Raw genomic sequence first — 17,576 nt, 5'->3', positions numbered from 1 at the left:
ACGATTGACAAGACTGTGGGATGAATTTGTAGCTGGTATCCGGGGCAAGCCGACTACATTCACTGAGAGACGCACTACATTCACTGAGAGACGCGCTTGGCGTTCCATAGAAATTACCGGCGGCTCAACTTGTCGGCGGCTCAACCGGTCATATCCCTTATCATTATTATCTGTTGGTTCTAATAAAAATGAAAAAATAATCTAGCAATAATTTTCTAGTTTTATTTACAGTATTTCTCGTGTTCTATAAAAGTTTTCATTTTATATCTGTAACGGTTCCTTTAATAATCTAATTTTATCCGAGCCGCGGCCTATTATGACCAAATTTTTACATTTCTTTTAGGTCTTAAATTTGAGCGTAAACGTGTGATATTCAGGTAGCGTGGCCGAGCGGTCTAAGGCGCTGGTTTTAGGCACCAGTCATTTCGATGGCGTGGGTTCGAATCCCACCGCTGCCACCCCGTTTTTTACTCCACTAGTTCTTACACCATTTGTACATGTGTACAGTATTTCACATGTCTAAGATAAGACGTTAATCTGTTAAACCATAATGAATGATCGCCTTCTGAGACAAAACGATAATTTTCTACTTTTATTTAAAGTATTTCTTTAACTATTTTTCATTTTATTCTGTTAACGACTGTTTCAATAATCGAATTTTATCCGAGTAGTGCAGCCGGTCCATAAGGTAGCGTGGCCGAGCGGTCTAAGGCGCTGGTTTTAGGCACCAGTCATTTCGATGGCGTGGGTTCTAATCCCACCGCTGCCACTCAGTTTTTAACTCCACTAGTTCTTACACCATTTGTACATTGTGTACAGTATTTCACATGTCTGAGATAAGACGTTAATCTGTTAAACCATAATGAATGATCGCTTTTTGAGGCAAAACGATAATCTTATACTTTTATTTGCAGTAGGCCTATTTCTTTAACTAGTTTTCATTTTATTCTGCTAACTACTCTTTCAATAATCGAATTTTATCCGATTACCGCAGCTGGTCCATAAGGTAGCGTGGCCGAGCGGTCTAAGGCGCTGGTTTAAGGCACCAGTCATTTCGATGGCGTGGGTTCGAATCCCACCGCTGCCACTTCGATTTTACTCCAGAACGTATTACATCATTATGATGTACAGTATTTCACACGTGTGAGATAAGACGTTAAACTATAATAAATGATCGCTTTTCAAGATGATAATTTTCTACTTATATTTACAGTATTTCTTGTATTCTACTTTTCATTTTATTTCTTTAACGGTTCTTTCAATAATCTAATTTTATCCCAGTCGCCTATTATGACCAAATGTTTACAATTCTTTTAGGTCTCAAAATTTGAGCGTAAACGTGTGATCTTCAGGTAGCATGGCCAAGCGGTCTAAGGCGTTGGTTTTAGACACCAGTCATTTCGATGAGGTGGGTTCGAATCCCACCGCTGCCACTTCCTTTTTTATTCAAAAACTTCATTATTGTTACACTTAGGTACTTCACATGTCTGAGATAAAGACGTTACTCCGTTGAACTATAAAATATGTGAATGCAAGATAATAATTTTCTAGTTTTATTTTACATAATTTCTTGTATTCAAAAAAAGGTTTCATTATATATCTGTAACGGTTCTTTCAATAATCTAATTTTATCCGAGTCGCCTATTATGATCAAATGTTTACATTTCTTCCAGGTCTTAAAATTTGAGCGTAAACGTGTGATCTTAATTCAGGTAGCGTGGCCGAGCGGTCTAAAGCGCTTGTTTTAGGCACCAGTCATTTCGATGGCGTGGGTTCGAATCATCCCACCGCTGCCACTCTGTTTTTACTCCACTAGTTCTTACCATTATGTATATGTGTACAGTATTTCACATGTCTGAGGTAAGACGTTAATCTGTTAAACCATAATCAATGATCGCTTTATTAGGTAAAACGATAATGTTCTTCTTTTATTTACGGTACCGGTATTTCTTTAACTACTGTAGTTTTCATTTTATTCTGTTAACTACTCTTTCAATAATCGAATTTTATCCGAATACTGTCGCCGATCATAAGGTAGCGTGGCCGAGCGGTCTAAGGCGCTGGTTTAAGGCACCAGTCATTTCGATGGCATGGGTTCGAATCCCACCGCTGCCACTCAGTTTTTACTCCACTTAGTTTTTACCATTATGTACCGGTATATGTGTACAGTATTTCACATGTCTGAGGTAAGACGTTAATCTGTTAAACCATAATCAATTATCGCTTTATTAGGTAAAACGATAATGTTCTTTTATTTACGGTACCGGTATTTCTTTAACTAGTTTTCATTTTATTCTGTTAACTACTCTTTCAATAATCGAATTTTATCCGAATACTGTCGCCGATCATAAGGTAGCGTGGCCGAGCGGTCTAAGGCGCTGGTTTAAGGCACCAGTCATTTCGATGGCGTGGGTTCGAATCCCACCGCTGCCACTCTGTTTTTACTCCACTAGTTCTTACCATTATGTACCGTATATGTGTACAGTATTTCACATGCCTGACGTAATACGTTAATCTGTTAAACCATAATCAATGATCGCTTTATTAGGTAAAACTATAATGATGTTCTTTTATTTACGGTACCGGTATTTCTTTAACTAGATTTCATTTTATTCTGTTAACTACTCTTTCAATAATCGAATTTTATCCAAATACTGTAGAATATCATAAGGTAACGTGGCCGAGCGGTCTAAGGCTGGTTTAAGGCACCAGTCATTTCGATGGCATGGGTTCGAATCCCACAGCTATCATTTTTTTTTATTTACACTATTAAGTATTTCAAATTTTATATAAACCTGCATTATTATTACACCATTAAGTATAGCCCTATATTGTTTCACAATACAATATGTCTGAGATAATACGTTACTCTGTTAAACCATATATTTTCCGTTTTAGTCTTACATATTGTACAGTACATTGTTTCTATTTCATGTAAAGAGGTTCCCACTTTGTGTTGGGCCCTTGGCCCATGGTTCCTTCTTGAATTTATTGTCGAATTTGTAATAAATAAATAAATGATCGCAAGATGATAATTTTATACTTATTTAGAGTATTTCTTTAATTTTCATTTTATTCCTTTAACGGGTCTTGCAATAACCTATTTTTTTATGAGAATTATGACCAAAGCTTTACAGCATTTTCAGGTATGCACACAAAAGTACACACTGCTAACTACATGTTGTGGTCGGTAAGTGTTTGTACTTTGACTTGTTTTGGTTATTTACCAACAGACAAATTGTCCAAATAAAACGCTTTTATTTGATTTGATTTGATTTGCTTTTGTGTGCATCACAAAAACAAACATAAAACCAACTACAATATAAAAAGCATTAAAAACATTCATTAAAATCCCTTTGTTAAAAATATTACAAATTACTGCGAACAGCTGCGAATAAAATAGGCCTATTCAGTCTTAGAAAACAGCAAAACAGTAAATCGAAAAATGGAGATTAAAAATTCAAGAAAAATGTCAAACCGGCAAGAACAAGGATTTTGTTTCAAAGGCAATACAAATAATAAAAGGCAATAAAAAGCATTAAACATCAGGAACAATAAAGTGAGATGCAAGGATAGCCTATGAAAGCTTCGGTGTGGGACTTATTTCCAATGGGGTCCTCAACAGGGAATATAGGCAACAAAAAGGAAGAAGGGGACAAAACAAGCTAGCAGGTAACAATCAAAGAACAATAGGAAAATCAGTTTACAGAGCAAGCTATTCACTTTGCGGTGCAAGCTCTATTCCAAAAAATGTTCCTTAAATTTAATATTAAAGATAGCTAATGCTTCGGCAGCCAAATCGAATTTAGATTCCCTTTATTCGTTATGATTTTGATCAGATATGTGTTTGCAATAGGCCTAAACAATAACAAAATAAGTTTATATGATTTGTTATTTCGCTTGATCCTGTTGTGTGTATAACCTCTGAGATGCTACCAAGCAAAGCCATAACATACAAAGACATTTTTTTATTGATATATAGAATACCAGGTCAGAAGGTAGTTAATGGTAGGGCCACGGCCTATGGTTTACCAGAAAATAATCAGTTTTAGAAGTTGGTTTGCTTCACATGCTCACAAACGAATGAATCTGTTTAGAAATCCATGGCAATGGTTGGTAGACACTTTTTGATGAATTTTCCCATGCAAAATACGAAAAAATGTAAGCCCTAATAAATCATTTTGGAAATAATTTAACTCGCTCATTTTGAAGTAACATAAAATTATCAACTTGAAAATTAGTGTATTTAAAGAAATGTTTACCCAAAAGATTTTATAGCAAAAATGATAGAAAAACCTTCCTGCAGAATGAGTTCATTTCAAAATTATTTTTTTCAAGGGACGATATACATCTTTAACGTCACTGGAGAGGAGGTCTGCCTGTCACAGAAAATGCAATTAATGTCATCAGCCCCCATGAATATGAACAGATATCAAATGACAGAAGTGCCCATATAGGGCGTACACTACATTATGGAGGTCTGTATTTAATAGTAGGCTTTACATACAGGATTCACGTTACAGTTAATGTAAACAGTTCATAAGACGCTTAGGTCAAAGTATTGTAAATCAATTATTAGATTGAAATTTTTTATAGCTGACTAGACTTAATTCTATTTTCTGCTTGAACAAAAATAGGCTCAGGTTAAAAAAAGGTTAAATGCTATAGATGTTTACGAAATCATTATTAGATCAAGAAGTGGCCCTCAACTTTTACTAATTATTGAAACAAGGGTGACAAAAGTTAATTGCGTTTTATAATTAGTATATGAAAAACGTGAGAGCATGTTGTATATCGTTGGCGAAACGTGCACAGGACAGCTGCAAAGATCGTTATTCGCTGAGCAGTAAATCTATTTATATCCACGGTCTCTGTTTTCGATATAAAGACGATTAAAAATAAGCCATGTATGACGTATCGAATGACGTCATACAGACGTTCCAAGAGACTACCTACGTCATAAATAAGTATTTAATGGTTTTAGCTGACTCTCACAAGAAAAACAACCCAAGCTAGTTATTTACAGAACATGTCGATATGTTTTGACTTGTCTCAATTACAATATTTTAAGATTCAACAGTAAACAACATCGTCGGAAATAAAATATGTCTAGGCCATTAATCAATGTTACTTGTTAGGGTCCACTGGGGCATAATGTGCTTGTTAATATTGAGTGGCCGACGCATGGGAACATTAGGCCTATAAATGATAATTTAGATTGAGGAAAGATAAATAATTAATTGTGTACCATAGCCTTTATATTCACGCGTATTTCAACTAAACGAAACAAGATAAATTCAGGCCTACAATGTAATAATCGCAAACCAATTATCAGCGATTATCCAACGAGTTTTTGAAACCTACAGTAACTTTTAGGCGATTAAAATGTGTTATTGTATAGGCGAGTTAACATAATGCATTTGGGTTGGACTGGACACAGGGATGGCGCAAGAATTCCGATGGCCCAACGAGGAGGGGAGGCGGATGTCCCCGACGAGAGGAGCGTGGGCGTACGGTCGGGCGTCGCTCAAAATATTTTGAAAGTGGCAGGGGGGCGAAGTTCCAGAAAAATATGACAATTTAGGTGTTTCAAAGGTTTATACTCAATACTCAATAGATTTATTTGTCATATATACATGTACAATACACATACAATGAAAGTCGGTCTGGATCCCTAACAAAAACAAACATAAAATACGAAAATTCGAACTATTGTAGTGACTTAATAATAAAATAATAATAATAATAATAATAATAGATTTTAGAGTCTACTAATATGTAGAAACATATAGGCCTCGGGGAGAGGGATTCTCTCCCCGACGGCCGTTGGAGCCACCCCTTTGAATACAAGGTGAAGAATGAAAAAAAAATATGCTTGTGTTGCCTAAGTTGCTAGAATAAACAAATACGTTGGGCGCACATAAAATACGGCATGATGTGAGTAAATCTAAAAAATACATAAACAAAGTTTGAAGGAAATACAGTAATAAGAATAAGCCATTGGTATTTAATTCTAATTGTTATTTTGTGTAAATATTTGTTTAATCGTATGCTTACTTTGAAGCGAAGCGAAAAATAATAGGTCCCCATAGAGAAAATAGTATAACTACAGATCCTACGGTATAACCTACCGTAGGCTTATCCGGCGCCCGCCAAGGCTGCGTCCATGTATATGCACACCCAGGCGGTAAAATTAATGGAGCAACAATAACACAACAAAATTTAAAAAAAAAAAAAAAAAAAAAAAAAAAACGAGTATTGATAGTCCTAACGAAATAGTAAAAGATACTACAGCATACTGTCGCAGACAAAATGACGTCAAACGTTGTCCGCATTTCCGTGCATGATCCTTCTTACATAATAATTCTTACCTTTGCGATTTTAAAGAGGCATTGTGGTGCTCCTGATAGTTGTCTCAGGGGCTTCTTTTCATAATGTGAATGTCGAGATTGTTTTTGAATGAGTTTGTGTTTGTCCTGTTTTTAACATGTTCCGGTAATGAGTTTCAGTATTTATACAGTGACATATAAAATAGGTTCGTCACTGATGTTGAATCTCGCATGACGTAATTTACTTTCCGTGTTCTGGGCTATTTTGAAAGGTATTACTTGCACTACATACCAGTAAACGCTTGTCAGTTTCTTGGTTATAATGTCGACTCAAGTGAAACCAGGATAGACCAATTATTCCTGATCTGGGCAGTACGTCATCAAAATATTTATTATATGAATTACTGCTGTCTCTTATACACATCTAGATGTGTATAAGAGACAGGTCTTCGACAGGGGGATGATATCCCCGACGAGAGCAAAGTGGGCGTGGTTGGACGTCGCTCAAAATCTTTCGAAAGTGGTTTAGGGGGAGATTCACCCAAAAGTATGACAATTTAGGATTTTCACATGCTTATTTCATCGATTTTAGAGTCTACAATTATGGTGAAACTACATATATTGTTTTTCCCTCCCAGACGAATTGTGGTTTTACTCCCCGACAAGAGGGGGTTAAGCCCCTAGCGCCCGCCACTTCCCATGACGCCGCCACTGGGGAACCCGGTCTGGTTCCCCTAAATATTTCAAAATTATAAAAAATATGAAGAAAAAAAAATCATATTCAAGTCTGAGAGTGACGTTTCCGGCCATGTAGAGGTGACATAATCACACATTTTCTTACCTCAGTCCCAACTACGGTGGGGCCGTGGTCTATAGTATTTACCCCCTATATGTAAAATTCCTTTCTTGTTGGGCCCTCTGTATTTCGAATTCCTGGATCCGCGGCTGCTTAGTTTAGATGCAAGAGAATGTGTTAAATACTTATGTGTGTGTTATTATTACTCTACTTATAATGTGTTTTAGGCCTATTTCAACCACTTACTTTGTTGACCACTTGTTAGAAGGCAAGTGGACATTTATAATAACAGTGCTATTGTCTTTTATTGGTTGGTTTTATTGGTTTGGTGGTTGTGATTCTTGGAAAAAAGTTAGCTATTTTCATGTTTAAAGTTAAAGGTCAATGTTGCTTGCTAATTTATTTAGAGGGTGGCGAATTGTTATGTTGTCCAGCTCCATTTTGATTCGTTCAGGATAAAGATCAAGTTAAGTACGAATCGGCGAATGCTTCTTAACTCTTGTTATGGCTTTGACAAATGAGCTTTTTTTTGGCAGCAAATGATAACAGAATAACTGTTGGTCATTGCTCAGTAAGCTATGTGTGTGCATTGTTTGCCCAATAGTGAGTGGCGAGTGTACCTGCTGTTGGATTTCATTTCATTTCTTTAGGCACGAGCGCCAAGGGTATGCAAATCAGTGAACTTAATCATTATTCTACGTGGGATACCCATTAAACGACAGGGGGACTGAATGGACCAGTACACCAGGGTAAACCCCCTACTCTTCTCGAAGGATGTACTGGGTTCTTTAAAGTGAACACAAGCCAAATGCGTACACTGGGCCTACGGTTTAAAAAATAAACAGTACAAACACAAATTAAAAGTAAGTATAGATATTTTAACAGATAGAGGAGCCCCGAATATCAGCCTAACTGGAAGGTTCACCCTCTATAACGATTTCAAAAAAGATGGATTAATGGGTGGTGCAGTAGGCCTACGTGATTGACAGCCAAATGTTTCACATTATGAATATTGAGTGCAAGAGTAGAACGGACCGTGTAGGCATATCCTGCAATCAGTCTCTATCCTGTTAGATGTTACAGATGTTGTCCACTGTAGTTCTCATAGAACTACATATAACTATTATCAACAATAATTATCTACCTTGTATATAAATAAGATATCTATTTCGAATACAAAATGTTTTCAATGTTTTTTTTTTATCCATGAAACAAAGCAACATCTCTAGATAGATAGATAGATAGATTGATAGGATTCAGTCAGTTTTGTATGTTTCTTGTTAAATGCTTCACTTTTCTTGTGTCCTTTAATTTTAATCCCCCCCCCCCCCCCCCCACCAAAAAAAGGTTTTTATTACATGACAATGACATGTTGTTTCTTCATAGACGTGTTAGTTTATATTAGTGATATATTAGTTCTGATAAAGAGCAAACTCAGGTGTTTAGTCTTTTTGTTAATTCCCATAGTTCAAGCATTCTTGTCCTGTTTTTAAAGACCACTTTAGTAGAGTTGATGCTTGTAACATAGTTTTACTTCTAGGCTTCTAAAATTCATGTGCTCTGAAATATAATTAGTCTGCTGGTGAATCAGTTTCAAGAATATAAATATTCCATATGAAGTGATGGATGTTGCATGTGGTGGCTGATTATGTCAATTGCCAGGGGTACAATTTAAAATCGCTTACTGTTGAAAAATATTAGCAAAGAAACACTTCATTATAGTACCGGTTTTTGTTTTTTTTTTCTTTCATGTTTGCATTACTTTAATTTTGCCTAATAATATTGGTTATAATGCTGTATATATATGTTATATTATGGATATGTTATAGTATGGATATCTTTGTTTGATGGTCTCGCAATATGACAATTATGATAATATAACCTTTTGTTTTAGTGGCTTAAGCTCCATTCACACCAAAGAATGGATCCAATCCAGTGCCTGGACAAAAAAATCATGAAAAATGGGTTCAGTGGTAAAGAATAGGACCGTTCATATCAAATTCGTACGATTTCCAATCCAGACTCCGGATCTGAAGCGATGGGCCTAAGAGCCACTTGTATCGTGAAATCGTACGGTTTTTTTTTCGCTAGACCAATCAGCAACAAGCTTTGTTGGTTTGAACCAATCAAACGCATGCATACTTCACATACGTACCTGACCCCGAATAACCATGTTCTGTGCGCAATGTGAACGTAGCGTTCAAAAAATGTAACAACTCCCAATTTTTTTTGTCCGGGCTCCGGGCTTGACGTGAACATAGCTCAAATATCCCTATCCACATTATCAAATTTTATGTGGCAAATTTGTGCGACGTAGGAATGGTTCGGCGCTGCGGTTGCAGTTCTGCTTTTCAACCTTGAGGTCGGAGGTTCAGTCCCTCGCTGTGTTTTTTGCTTGTGTCTTTAGGCAAGGCACTCTCCACCCAGGAGTACAAGCAGGTACCTGGTAGGTTCAAACACAAAATGCGCTGATTATAATTGCAACATTATGGAATTCTCCCCAGATAGATGAGTGTGTGTTCCATATGTGCTTGATCAAATGACCAGCGTAATAATGTTAAGTGCATAAATGTCTTTACAGTATGAACTAGTCGACCATTATAGTTATTATTATTAATAAAAATCGCTTATCGTTGAAAAATACTAGCGTTAAAAAATGATGTTATAGTATAAATATCTTTCTTTGATAAATAGTTTCAAAATGACAATTAAGATACAACCTTTTGTTTATCGAATTAATGCTCTATCCACGCTATTAAATTTTATGCGACATACTGAAATGTGAGTGATGTGCCCATATATGGGTATAATGTCATATTACATCCAAATATGGACATATCACATTTAATTAGTTTGGATAGAGTTTAAAGTAAGCCAAAGGATGCCTAAATTTAAATAATGTGTCTTAATCCCATAACACAAGCAGAAACAGCATCAGCAATTTTGAATCTGGTCCCTTTGGCATCTAAGTCCAATCCCTCCCTCCTTTATGCACTAACTCATCCATATACAGTGGCGTATCTAGGGGAGGGCGAGGGGAAGCACGCCCCCCCCCCTCAAAAAAAGCTCAAGCCCCCTATTGAAAATGTTTGAAGCATAGAAAATCATAGTTAAAAATCACCTCATATCACCTTATTTTGTTAGCTACTGTAGCTCCCCCTCACTTAATCATCAAGCTCTCCCCCCACTTCACCTTTTCCCCTCCCCCATTTCAAGAACCCTGGATATGCCCCTATCCATACGGAACTATGAAGATGCCAATTATGCACAATAATCAAAATTTGGCATTTACACTAATCATTATAACACATTTCTCTACACACCATTGACTTGCACATAATTTGACAAAGGCCATGTATACTATATTGCTATCATAAAATAGTTTATTTGGAATAAAAATCATACACTTTCTGTGAAAACAAAGTACATTGCATCTAAAATAACCTCATTAGTCCCAATTTATAACTTTACATTCATGACTCAAAATCTTGTATTGCATCATATTTTTGGCTGAGAACATAGTCAAACTAATGATTCTGAAAACAGTTAGTGACTTGTTGGAAGAAGTACTCCTCTCCAAGCATTTGTATGCTATTGTTTAAAATATGAAGCATTATAAGTTGTTTTTCATTCCTCCCCACGGGTAAATTGTACAATTCATGAACGTAGTATATATATAGGTTGCCATCAGTCTGTGAAAAAAGTAAAGTTATAAGTTCATTAAAAAGTGTAAATAATACTTACAATGATTTATTATTTGATATAAGTTAAAGGAAACACAATATTCAATTCTTCTATTATACAACTAATCAATTGTATTTATGATAATAACATTATTAAAGATATTAACATTATTAATATTATCATTAGTATATTAATAAAGACTAAATGATGATGAAGATAATAATATAAATAGTAATATAATAATTATCATAATAATGATGACAATAACAATGATGACTGCAAAATGATGATGATGGCAATAATGATAACAATATTAATAATGCTGTTAATAAAAATATATACATATGAGATGAAGTGTGAAGAATTCGACCCCTGACCTCAAGATTGAAAACCTGACCAGCATTAGCTGTACCAAATAACTTTCAATAGGATTTACCATTTAATTCCTGATACACGCCTGATAATTGCACTAAGATGTAGATTTATTTGATCCAAATTCTCGTTTGTAAATACTTTCAACAAACCCTTCTGTCATGTTGCTGATCTCATCCGACACGCCCTCCAACAGCTCGTTCACGATTTCATCAGACAACCTGCAAACAAGAAAATATCAAAGTAATTATTGAACTGAAAACTTGAAGGAGAGTCTTCAACAATAAATTAGTTTACTTTGACAATCACTGACATTCAGTGGGGTATCCACCAATCAGTTCCCCTACTTTAAGACTCCTTGACGTGGCACTGCTGGCATTTCAAACTATTCATTATCGACTGGTTGAGCGGTTAAGGCAGGGGCCCCACATCCTACAGCCACAATATTGGCGCTCGTTGGAACGGCACACTCCTCTGTGGTTCTGGTTGTAGAACAAGCCTTCTTGAATAAGGACTAAAAACCGTAGACCCAGTGTACACTATTATTATGTCTTGTGTGCACTATAAAGAACCCAGTACATCATTCGCAACAAGTAGGGGGGATACCCTGGTGTACTGGTACAGACAACCCCTGTGGCGGACAACGAGAGTTGCTGGTACCGGGTTACCGGAGAGCACAGACACAAAGGGACTCTTGGGGCGAAGAAACTCATTGCTGCAGCTACTAGTTCACATATCAAGCGCCATGAGCATCTACACAATTATTTATTATTATTATTTAAATTGTTTAATCTATGACTACTGTTTGACAAAATCAATCAAATAAATGTAAGCTGTAATGTGTTTCTATGATAACAAATGATAAAAATTAAAATGCATCCACTTACTCTTCAACAAGTTTCCATGGGTTGAAGGCGCCATACGTATGATGACTGGTCTTCTTGAGATGTTGTTCAAAGCGCCCTCTACATTCTTCAATTTTTTTCCTACTTTCCCTTGGAATGGACAAAGTGGTGCAAGGTTTCACAAGCACTCTGGAACTCTCTGTTCTGGAAGCAACAGTAATTGTTTTGTGATCATTACGATAACTTGTTTTTACATCAGGATTTGAGCCACTTTCTCTAGATTCAAAATATCTAGGTTTATAGTCCTTGGAATGATCTTCAGGCATCGCAGTATTCTGAGATTTAACTGAGGTATTTTCGCTATCTGACTCAGTATATTGTGTTTCTGGTACTAAGTAATTAGGCAACCTATAGTGAACTTGAGGTTTGTAAAGTTTGGTGTCCTTGTTCTTGGTGAATGTAAGAGATGTATGCTCCACAGGTACCTGTACATCTTGAGACATTCTGATGGGAGGAAAAAGAATAATGGTGAACTATTTATTATATGTTGTGGATGCGGTTTGGCGCGGTGCAAATGGTTTGGTTTCCCAAACCTTAAGATCAGGGTTGCAAACCTTCACTTGCATTTCGTTTGTGTCCTTCAGTAAGGCACTTTATCAGCATTGTTTCAGTCTACACAGCTGTATCAATGGGTACCAGAAAATTGCTGGGAGTAACTTGCGGTGGACCAGCGTCCCACCCAGGGGGAGCAGCACACTTTCATCCGCTTCCTGCTACTTGATACTGGGAATAAGCTCCAGTCCATATGAGCCCTGTGGCACATTGAGAATTTACTTTACTTTTATCATAGTATAATTATGGTTATGCCCTTGCATAGTGAATATTACTAGAACCTTATGCATTTGGTACATTCCATTGATCATTGTAGCATCAATAGTAATACATCCAGTAATAATGAGAGCAGCATGAATGAAGATCTGTTTACCTTTCCAATTCTGCACCATCTAGTGGTGTTCCTTTCAGAGTCAATGAATCACCATGTTCTTGTGTATGTTCTTTATGTTTCACCACGTCCTCATTACAACTGCTGTAGGTAATTTTCTGTAAGCGGCGACGAATAATGTCTTCCTCCGTCTTTTTTAGATTAATATGGAACAGATAAATTTAAACCATTAGTGGAAAAATAATGTAAACCTTATAGAGGCCTTTGTTGACTACGAAAAAACTGGCATATATATTATATACTAATTGACTGATTGATTGATTGATTTTATTAAGTATCAGTAAATACACAAATACAAAAAAAAAAATGATGACAGAGAAAATGACATGATAATAAGGAATGTTCTTTTCATATGGATGAAAATAATCCCCAATCACTGATACACAGCTGTAATTAATGGAGAGAGAGATAATTTAATTTAATAGTTAATATGTAGTTTACCTCCATCTCCTCAAGAGGACGGCTCACTGACTAAGCCTATGGGCTGTCTCTTATACACATCTAGATGTGTATAAGAGACAGGTGTATGTTCTTTATGTTTCACCACGTCCTCATTACAACTGCTGTAGGTAATTTTCTGTAAGCGGCGACGAATAATGTCTTCCTCCGTCTTTTTTAGATTAATATGGAACAGATAAATTTAAACCATTAGTGGAAAAATAATGTAAACCTTATAGAGGCCTTTGTTGACTACGAAAAAACTGGCATATATATTATATACTAATTGACTGATTGATTGATTGATTTTATTAAGTATCAGTAAATACACAAATACAAAAAAAAAAAATGATGACAGAGAAAATGACATGATAATAAGGAATGTTCTTTTCATATGGATGAAAATAATCCCCAATCACTGATACACAGCTGTAATTAATGGAGAGAGAGATAATTTAATTTAATACTTAATATGTAGTTTACCTCCATCTCCTCAAGACGTTGCAAGAGTTTTTCCAGAGTTGGTTCCTCTTGCAAATCCAGAGCTCTTTCCTCCAGAAGAATCTCATCCTTGATCTTCTGCAGCTGCTCCGCTTCATCATCAAGCACGTCCTCTATTGCTTCACCACTGCCAAGCAATTGCTGTTCAACTGTCTGTTGAAAGAAACAATCATGTTGAATGGCAAATGTACAAAACAAACAGTCTCACATGTTCAGCGTGAGCCTCACACATTTGTGGTCTGTTTCACGCGCTCACACAAAATCTCATGCATAAATAATGCCTATATTATAAAATAAATGTATACTATTTGTGACCTTTGTAGCCCTATTCTTACTAACATTTTCCACCTACAGTACTTGTAACATTATGTATACCAACTAGCTGCACTAGCACTTTGAATATGTCGTTTTATTCAGCATTGCAGATAAGATCAAAAGACGCATAAACACTACCAGCTTGTGCCAGTGTGAAATGCTTTGTGTGGACGAACTGAAATGCAGGTATTCTCAAGGAAAAAAATGCAGATCCTGAAAGCATTTTCGAGCAATAGGAAATAAAATTTCCCAGGAGAGGGGAGCACGCCCAGGGGCAGAATTTTCAGAACCCTCATGCCTGCAAATTTGCCTAACTTGGAATCTCAGCTTATATGGATTGAATAGAAAATGATGGTACAGTAATAATAATAATAATAGTATCACACTATATCTACACACGTTTTCTGTGACAAATCTCTTTGATTTGCCCATTTATGGACATAATTATGTCATGTTACATGTGTGGTATTTGTCACTTAAAGCTTTATAGTGTGGCCAGATCTAAGTGGTAGCCGTACATTTTGATGCCGTTCCTGTTTTTGGTGTTCTATTAGTGGCTGGAATTTCTTTCTTACAGCTTCCTCTGCTTCTTCGATGACTTCAGCTGTCAGTCTGTCAATCTCTTTTGATCTGGCTGACTGCAGCTCCAACACCTGTCACAATAAGGGCAGGACATCAATCAATCAATCGTTAAATCAATACAGAATTTACAAAAGGATAATGAATAAAGGTGTCATTATGTGAGGTATCTAATTAAGGATGAACACAATACTGTGACTCTTGTAATGTAAGTATGTATCATCTTTTGTGAAAAATAAACAAGGAAATTTTGATTCTATTTTAGGGACCAGTGGTTCAGTGACTACCGCAGTTAGTACACCGGAAGACAATCCCCTATTCTTTTCAATTAGTATACTGTGGTCTTCAATACGTACACGTGCTACTATGCATACAAGACCAAAAGCTTAAAGTCCAATTCAAGTAATAAATATTATTATATTGTCACAATAAAGTAAAAAAACTAATAATAACAATAACAACAATAACAATAATAATAGGAAAATTACAAGAATTTTAAGAGATTAACTTTTTCCCCATAGCATTTACATAATACATACAACAAACCTTCTTTTCTGTTTCCTTATCCAACCAAGCTTGCCTTGCCACTTCCCTTTCCATGAAGTCAGACCTCAACTGATTCAATCCCTCATCAATCTCCTCTTCAAAGTGCACTTTTCGTCTGGCTGATCTTTGAGTTTGTCTAGGGGAATACCTTGGTGACTGCCTTGGAGATTGCCTGGGGGATTGCCTAGGATTATGATGAGGTGAGGCTCTGGGCGACAATCTGGGTGAATTTAATTGGTACATTTCATCAGAAGCAATACTGCCCTCATTGTTCATATCCGTATCAATCCTTCTTGGGACACCTCCAGGGGACCAGGGTGGTAGGGGATTCTTTGGGGGTTTGACAGCTTCCCGTGTTTTTAATTTTGATGCAATGGTTGCATTGGTGAAGTGCACATCCTCAACTGCTTGCTTCTCAGATTCTGTATTCTTCCTTTTCATTTTTTTATACTGTGAAAACATAATAATAATAACAACAACAATAGTGAGAAAGCCGCAAACTTATAGATTCTGTATTTATGTTTGTTATTGTTAAAAAACAGCAAGCAAATTTATTAAACTTTAAGCAAGTCTCATTATGAGGTATAAGGATTGGAGTAAAAAAGTTGTTTATATTTCTATATCTATATACAAAAATATCTAAAATATTGGCGCAACATCAAGGTACGGGGGCTCAGTGAAAGGTGTGGGGGGGGGGGTTTAGCCAGAAAAACGAAATAGGCCATCCAAAATGGAAGCCAGTGGCACTGAGCTGATGGGCGGGCCACACCTATCTTTGGGAATCCCCACCGAATATTGGTACGAAAACAACATACATTCGATCAATAAATGTTGTTTTTATCAAATGTAAATATGATTTAGCTTTAGTTTAATGTAACATTTGATGGATTTAAAGAATACAAAAAATTTGCTAAAGGTAGACCAGGCCCAATTAGGCTAGGCCGAGCTGATTAGGAGAAGCTGCCCAAGCCACCACAGCAAAAGTGGACGCCCTAAATAATTGTATGCCGTTTAAAAGACGGCCGGACGGCTCACTGACTAAGCCTATGGGGGGGGGGGAGGCATGTATTTCAATGACAAAGTGTAATGATAGCTTATATGAAGTGTTGTCATGGGAGTTCACAGGCATTTGTAAGCCAAACATCAGGAATTATATTACATTTTTTAAAATTTGCTAGTTTTGAAGTCTTTTTACTGGAATGTAGTGTGAAGGGTCTATAGTAGAGTGCTGGGTTAGGAAGAGGGGCCTTCTGGAGCTCATTACTGTTATGCCACATTACTTACCATGGGCAAAAGCACACTTGTTTTCTTTGTTGTTTTATTATACCTGCCAGATGTAGGATTATATAATCCTGGCCCTGGTCTGGTACTGCTCCTAACTTGCCCTGGTCTACCACTGGGTGCTCCTTGCTTCTGTACACCTTTAGCTTTTATGAGTGCATCAAGTCTAGCTCTTAGTGCATAATCTCTCTCCGATGTCAATGGGACCTCTGTAAATCAAACAGGCCAGAACAATTAAGATTACTGTACTGTACTACAGTAATTTGAATTCTCACATGTTGCTTTTGTCCATGACAAGCCCTTGGCCAATATTTTGTAGATTCGTGTTAGTGTAAAATTGTTTATAAATAGGAATTCAAAAAATGTCAATAACAGTAAGACACCTAAAAGAATGGTGCTACGTATATATTTCTTCCAAATGTGTGCACACATCCTGACAGTAAATTATCACACTTTTTGTCCTTACTCAAATAAGTATGTGGTAAAGATAAAAGACATTTTGTTAAATTGAGACCACAGAAAAGTGGTTTTTAATTGGAGGTGGTCTCTAATTGGAGAGGTATTTTATTAAAGGGATACCTGTATTTGAAAAATTTCATCAATTATACATTCACAGGGCTCATGCCGACAGCTGATTCAAGCCCCCATCAGGCATTTATGAAGCTGACAATGACTGCCTTATTTTCCAGCTTGCACAGTGAACATGGAGTATTATAAATCTCAGATTAATATCCACTATGAGGGCAGTCTAATCTATTTATAATAATAATAATAATATTTATTCGGCAGAGTAAAAAGTATACATACAATATTCTTGCCAGGAGTAAGTAATAGGCATAAGCCCAAACAGTAAGCTGCTCTTACTCCATCATCAAAAACAAATACAA

General features: G+C 36.4%; 1 protein-coding gene and 5 non-coding genes across 6 annotated transcripts in view; 5 read left to right on the top strand and 1 right to left on the bottom strand.

Annotated features, from left to right (window-relative positions):
* The first annotated feature begins 376 nt into the window (after positions 1 to 376).
* On the top strand, positions 377 to 458 carry Trnal-uag. The gene has a single exon. It is a non-coding gene; the product is annotated as a tRNA-Leu (tRNA).
* A 229-nt stretch (positions 459 to 687) lies between these two features.
* On the top strand, positions 688 to 769 carry Trnal-uag. Its single transcript has one exon. It is a non-coding gene; the product is annotated as a tRNA-Leu (tRNA).
* A 236-nt stretch (positions 770 to 1,005) lies between these two features.
* Trnal-aag lies at positions 1,006 to 1,087 on the top strand. The gene has a single exon. It is a non-coding gene; the product is annotated as a tRNA-Leu (tRNA).
* A 946-nt stretch (positions 1,088 to 2,033) lies between these two features.
* Trnal-aag lies at positions 2,034 to 2,115 on the top strand. Its single transcript has one exon. It is a non-coding gene; the product is annotated as a tRNA-Leu (tRNA).
* A 236-nt stretch (positions 2,116 to 2,351) lies between these two features.
* Positions 2,352 to 2,433, top strand: Trnal-aag. The gene has a single exon. It is a non-coding gene; the product is annotated as a tRNA-Leu (tRNA).
* An 8,050-nt stretch (positions 2,434 to 10,483) lies between these two features.
* The window catches only part of LOC117116951 (protein moonraker-like), a 14,937-nt gene continuing 7,844 nt past the window's right edge, over positions 10,484 to 17,576 (bottom strand). The window contains exons 8-17 of the mRNA XM_033261095.1: positions 16,693 to 16,898; positions 15,409 to 15,858; positions 14,802 to 14,936; positions 13,951 to 14,121; positions 13,550 to 13,639; positions 13,471 to 13,500; positions 13,012 to 13,160; positions 12,069 to 12,530; positions 11,267 to 11,402; positions 10,484 to 10,817 (exon numbers count right to left, since the gene is read on the bottom strand). Of these exons, the coding sequence (XP_033116986.1) occupies positions 11,279 to 11,402; positions 12,069 to 12,530; positions 13,012 to 13,160; positions 13,471 to 13,500; positions 13,550 to 13,639; positions 13,951 to 14,121; positions 14,802 to 14,936; positions 15,409 to 15,858; positions 16,693 to 16,898 (1,817 nt within the window). The 3' untranslated portion in view covers positions 10,484 to 10,817; positions 11,267 to 11,278. The remainder of the gene's footprint in view (positions 10,818 to 11,266; positions 11,403 to 12,068; positions 12,531 to 13,011; positions 13,161 to 13,470; positions 13,501 to 13,549; positions 13,640 to 13,950; positions 14,122 to 14,801; positions 14,937 to 15,408; positions 15,859 to 16,692; positions 16,899 to 17,576) is intronic.

The sequence above is a fragment of the Anneissia japonica genome, unplaced genomic scaffold (assembly GCF_011630105.1).
Source record: "Anneissia japonica isolate Jap-2015-1 unplaced genomic scaffold, ASM1163010v1 scaffold287943_len491860_cov182, whole genome shotgun sequence".
Taxonomy (NCBI): Eukaryota; Metazoa; Echinodermata; class Crinoidea; order Comatulida; family Comatulidae; genus Anneissia; species Anneissia japonica.
Note: the sequence above shows the minus strand (reverse complement) of the source record. Positions and strands in the feature narration are given on the sequence as shown.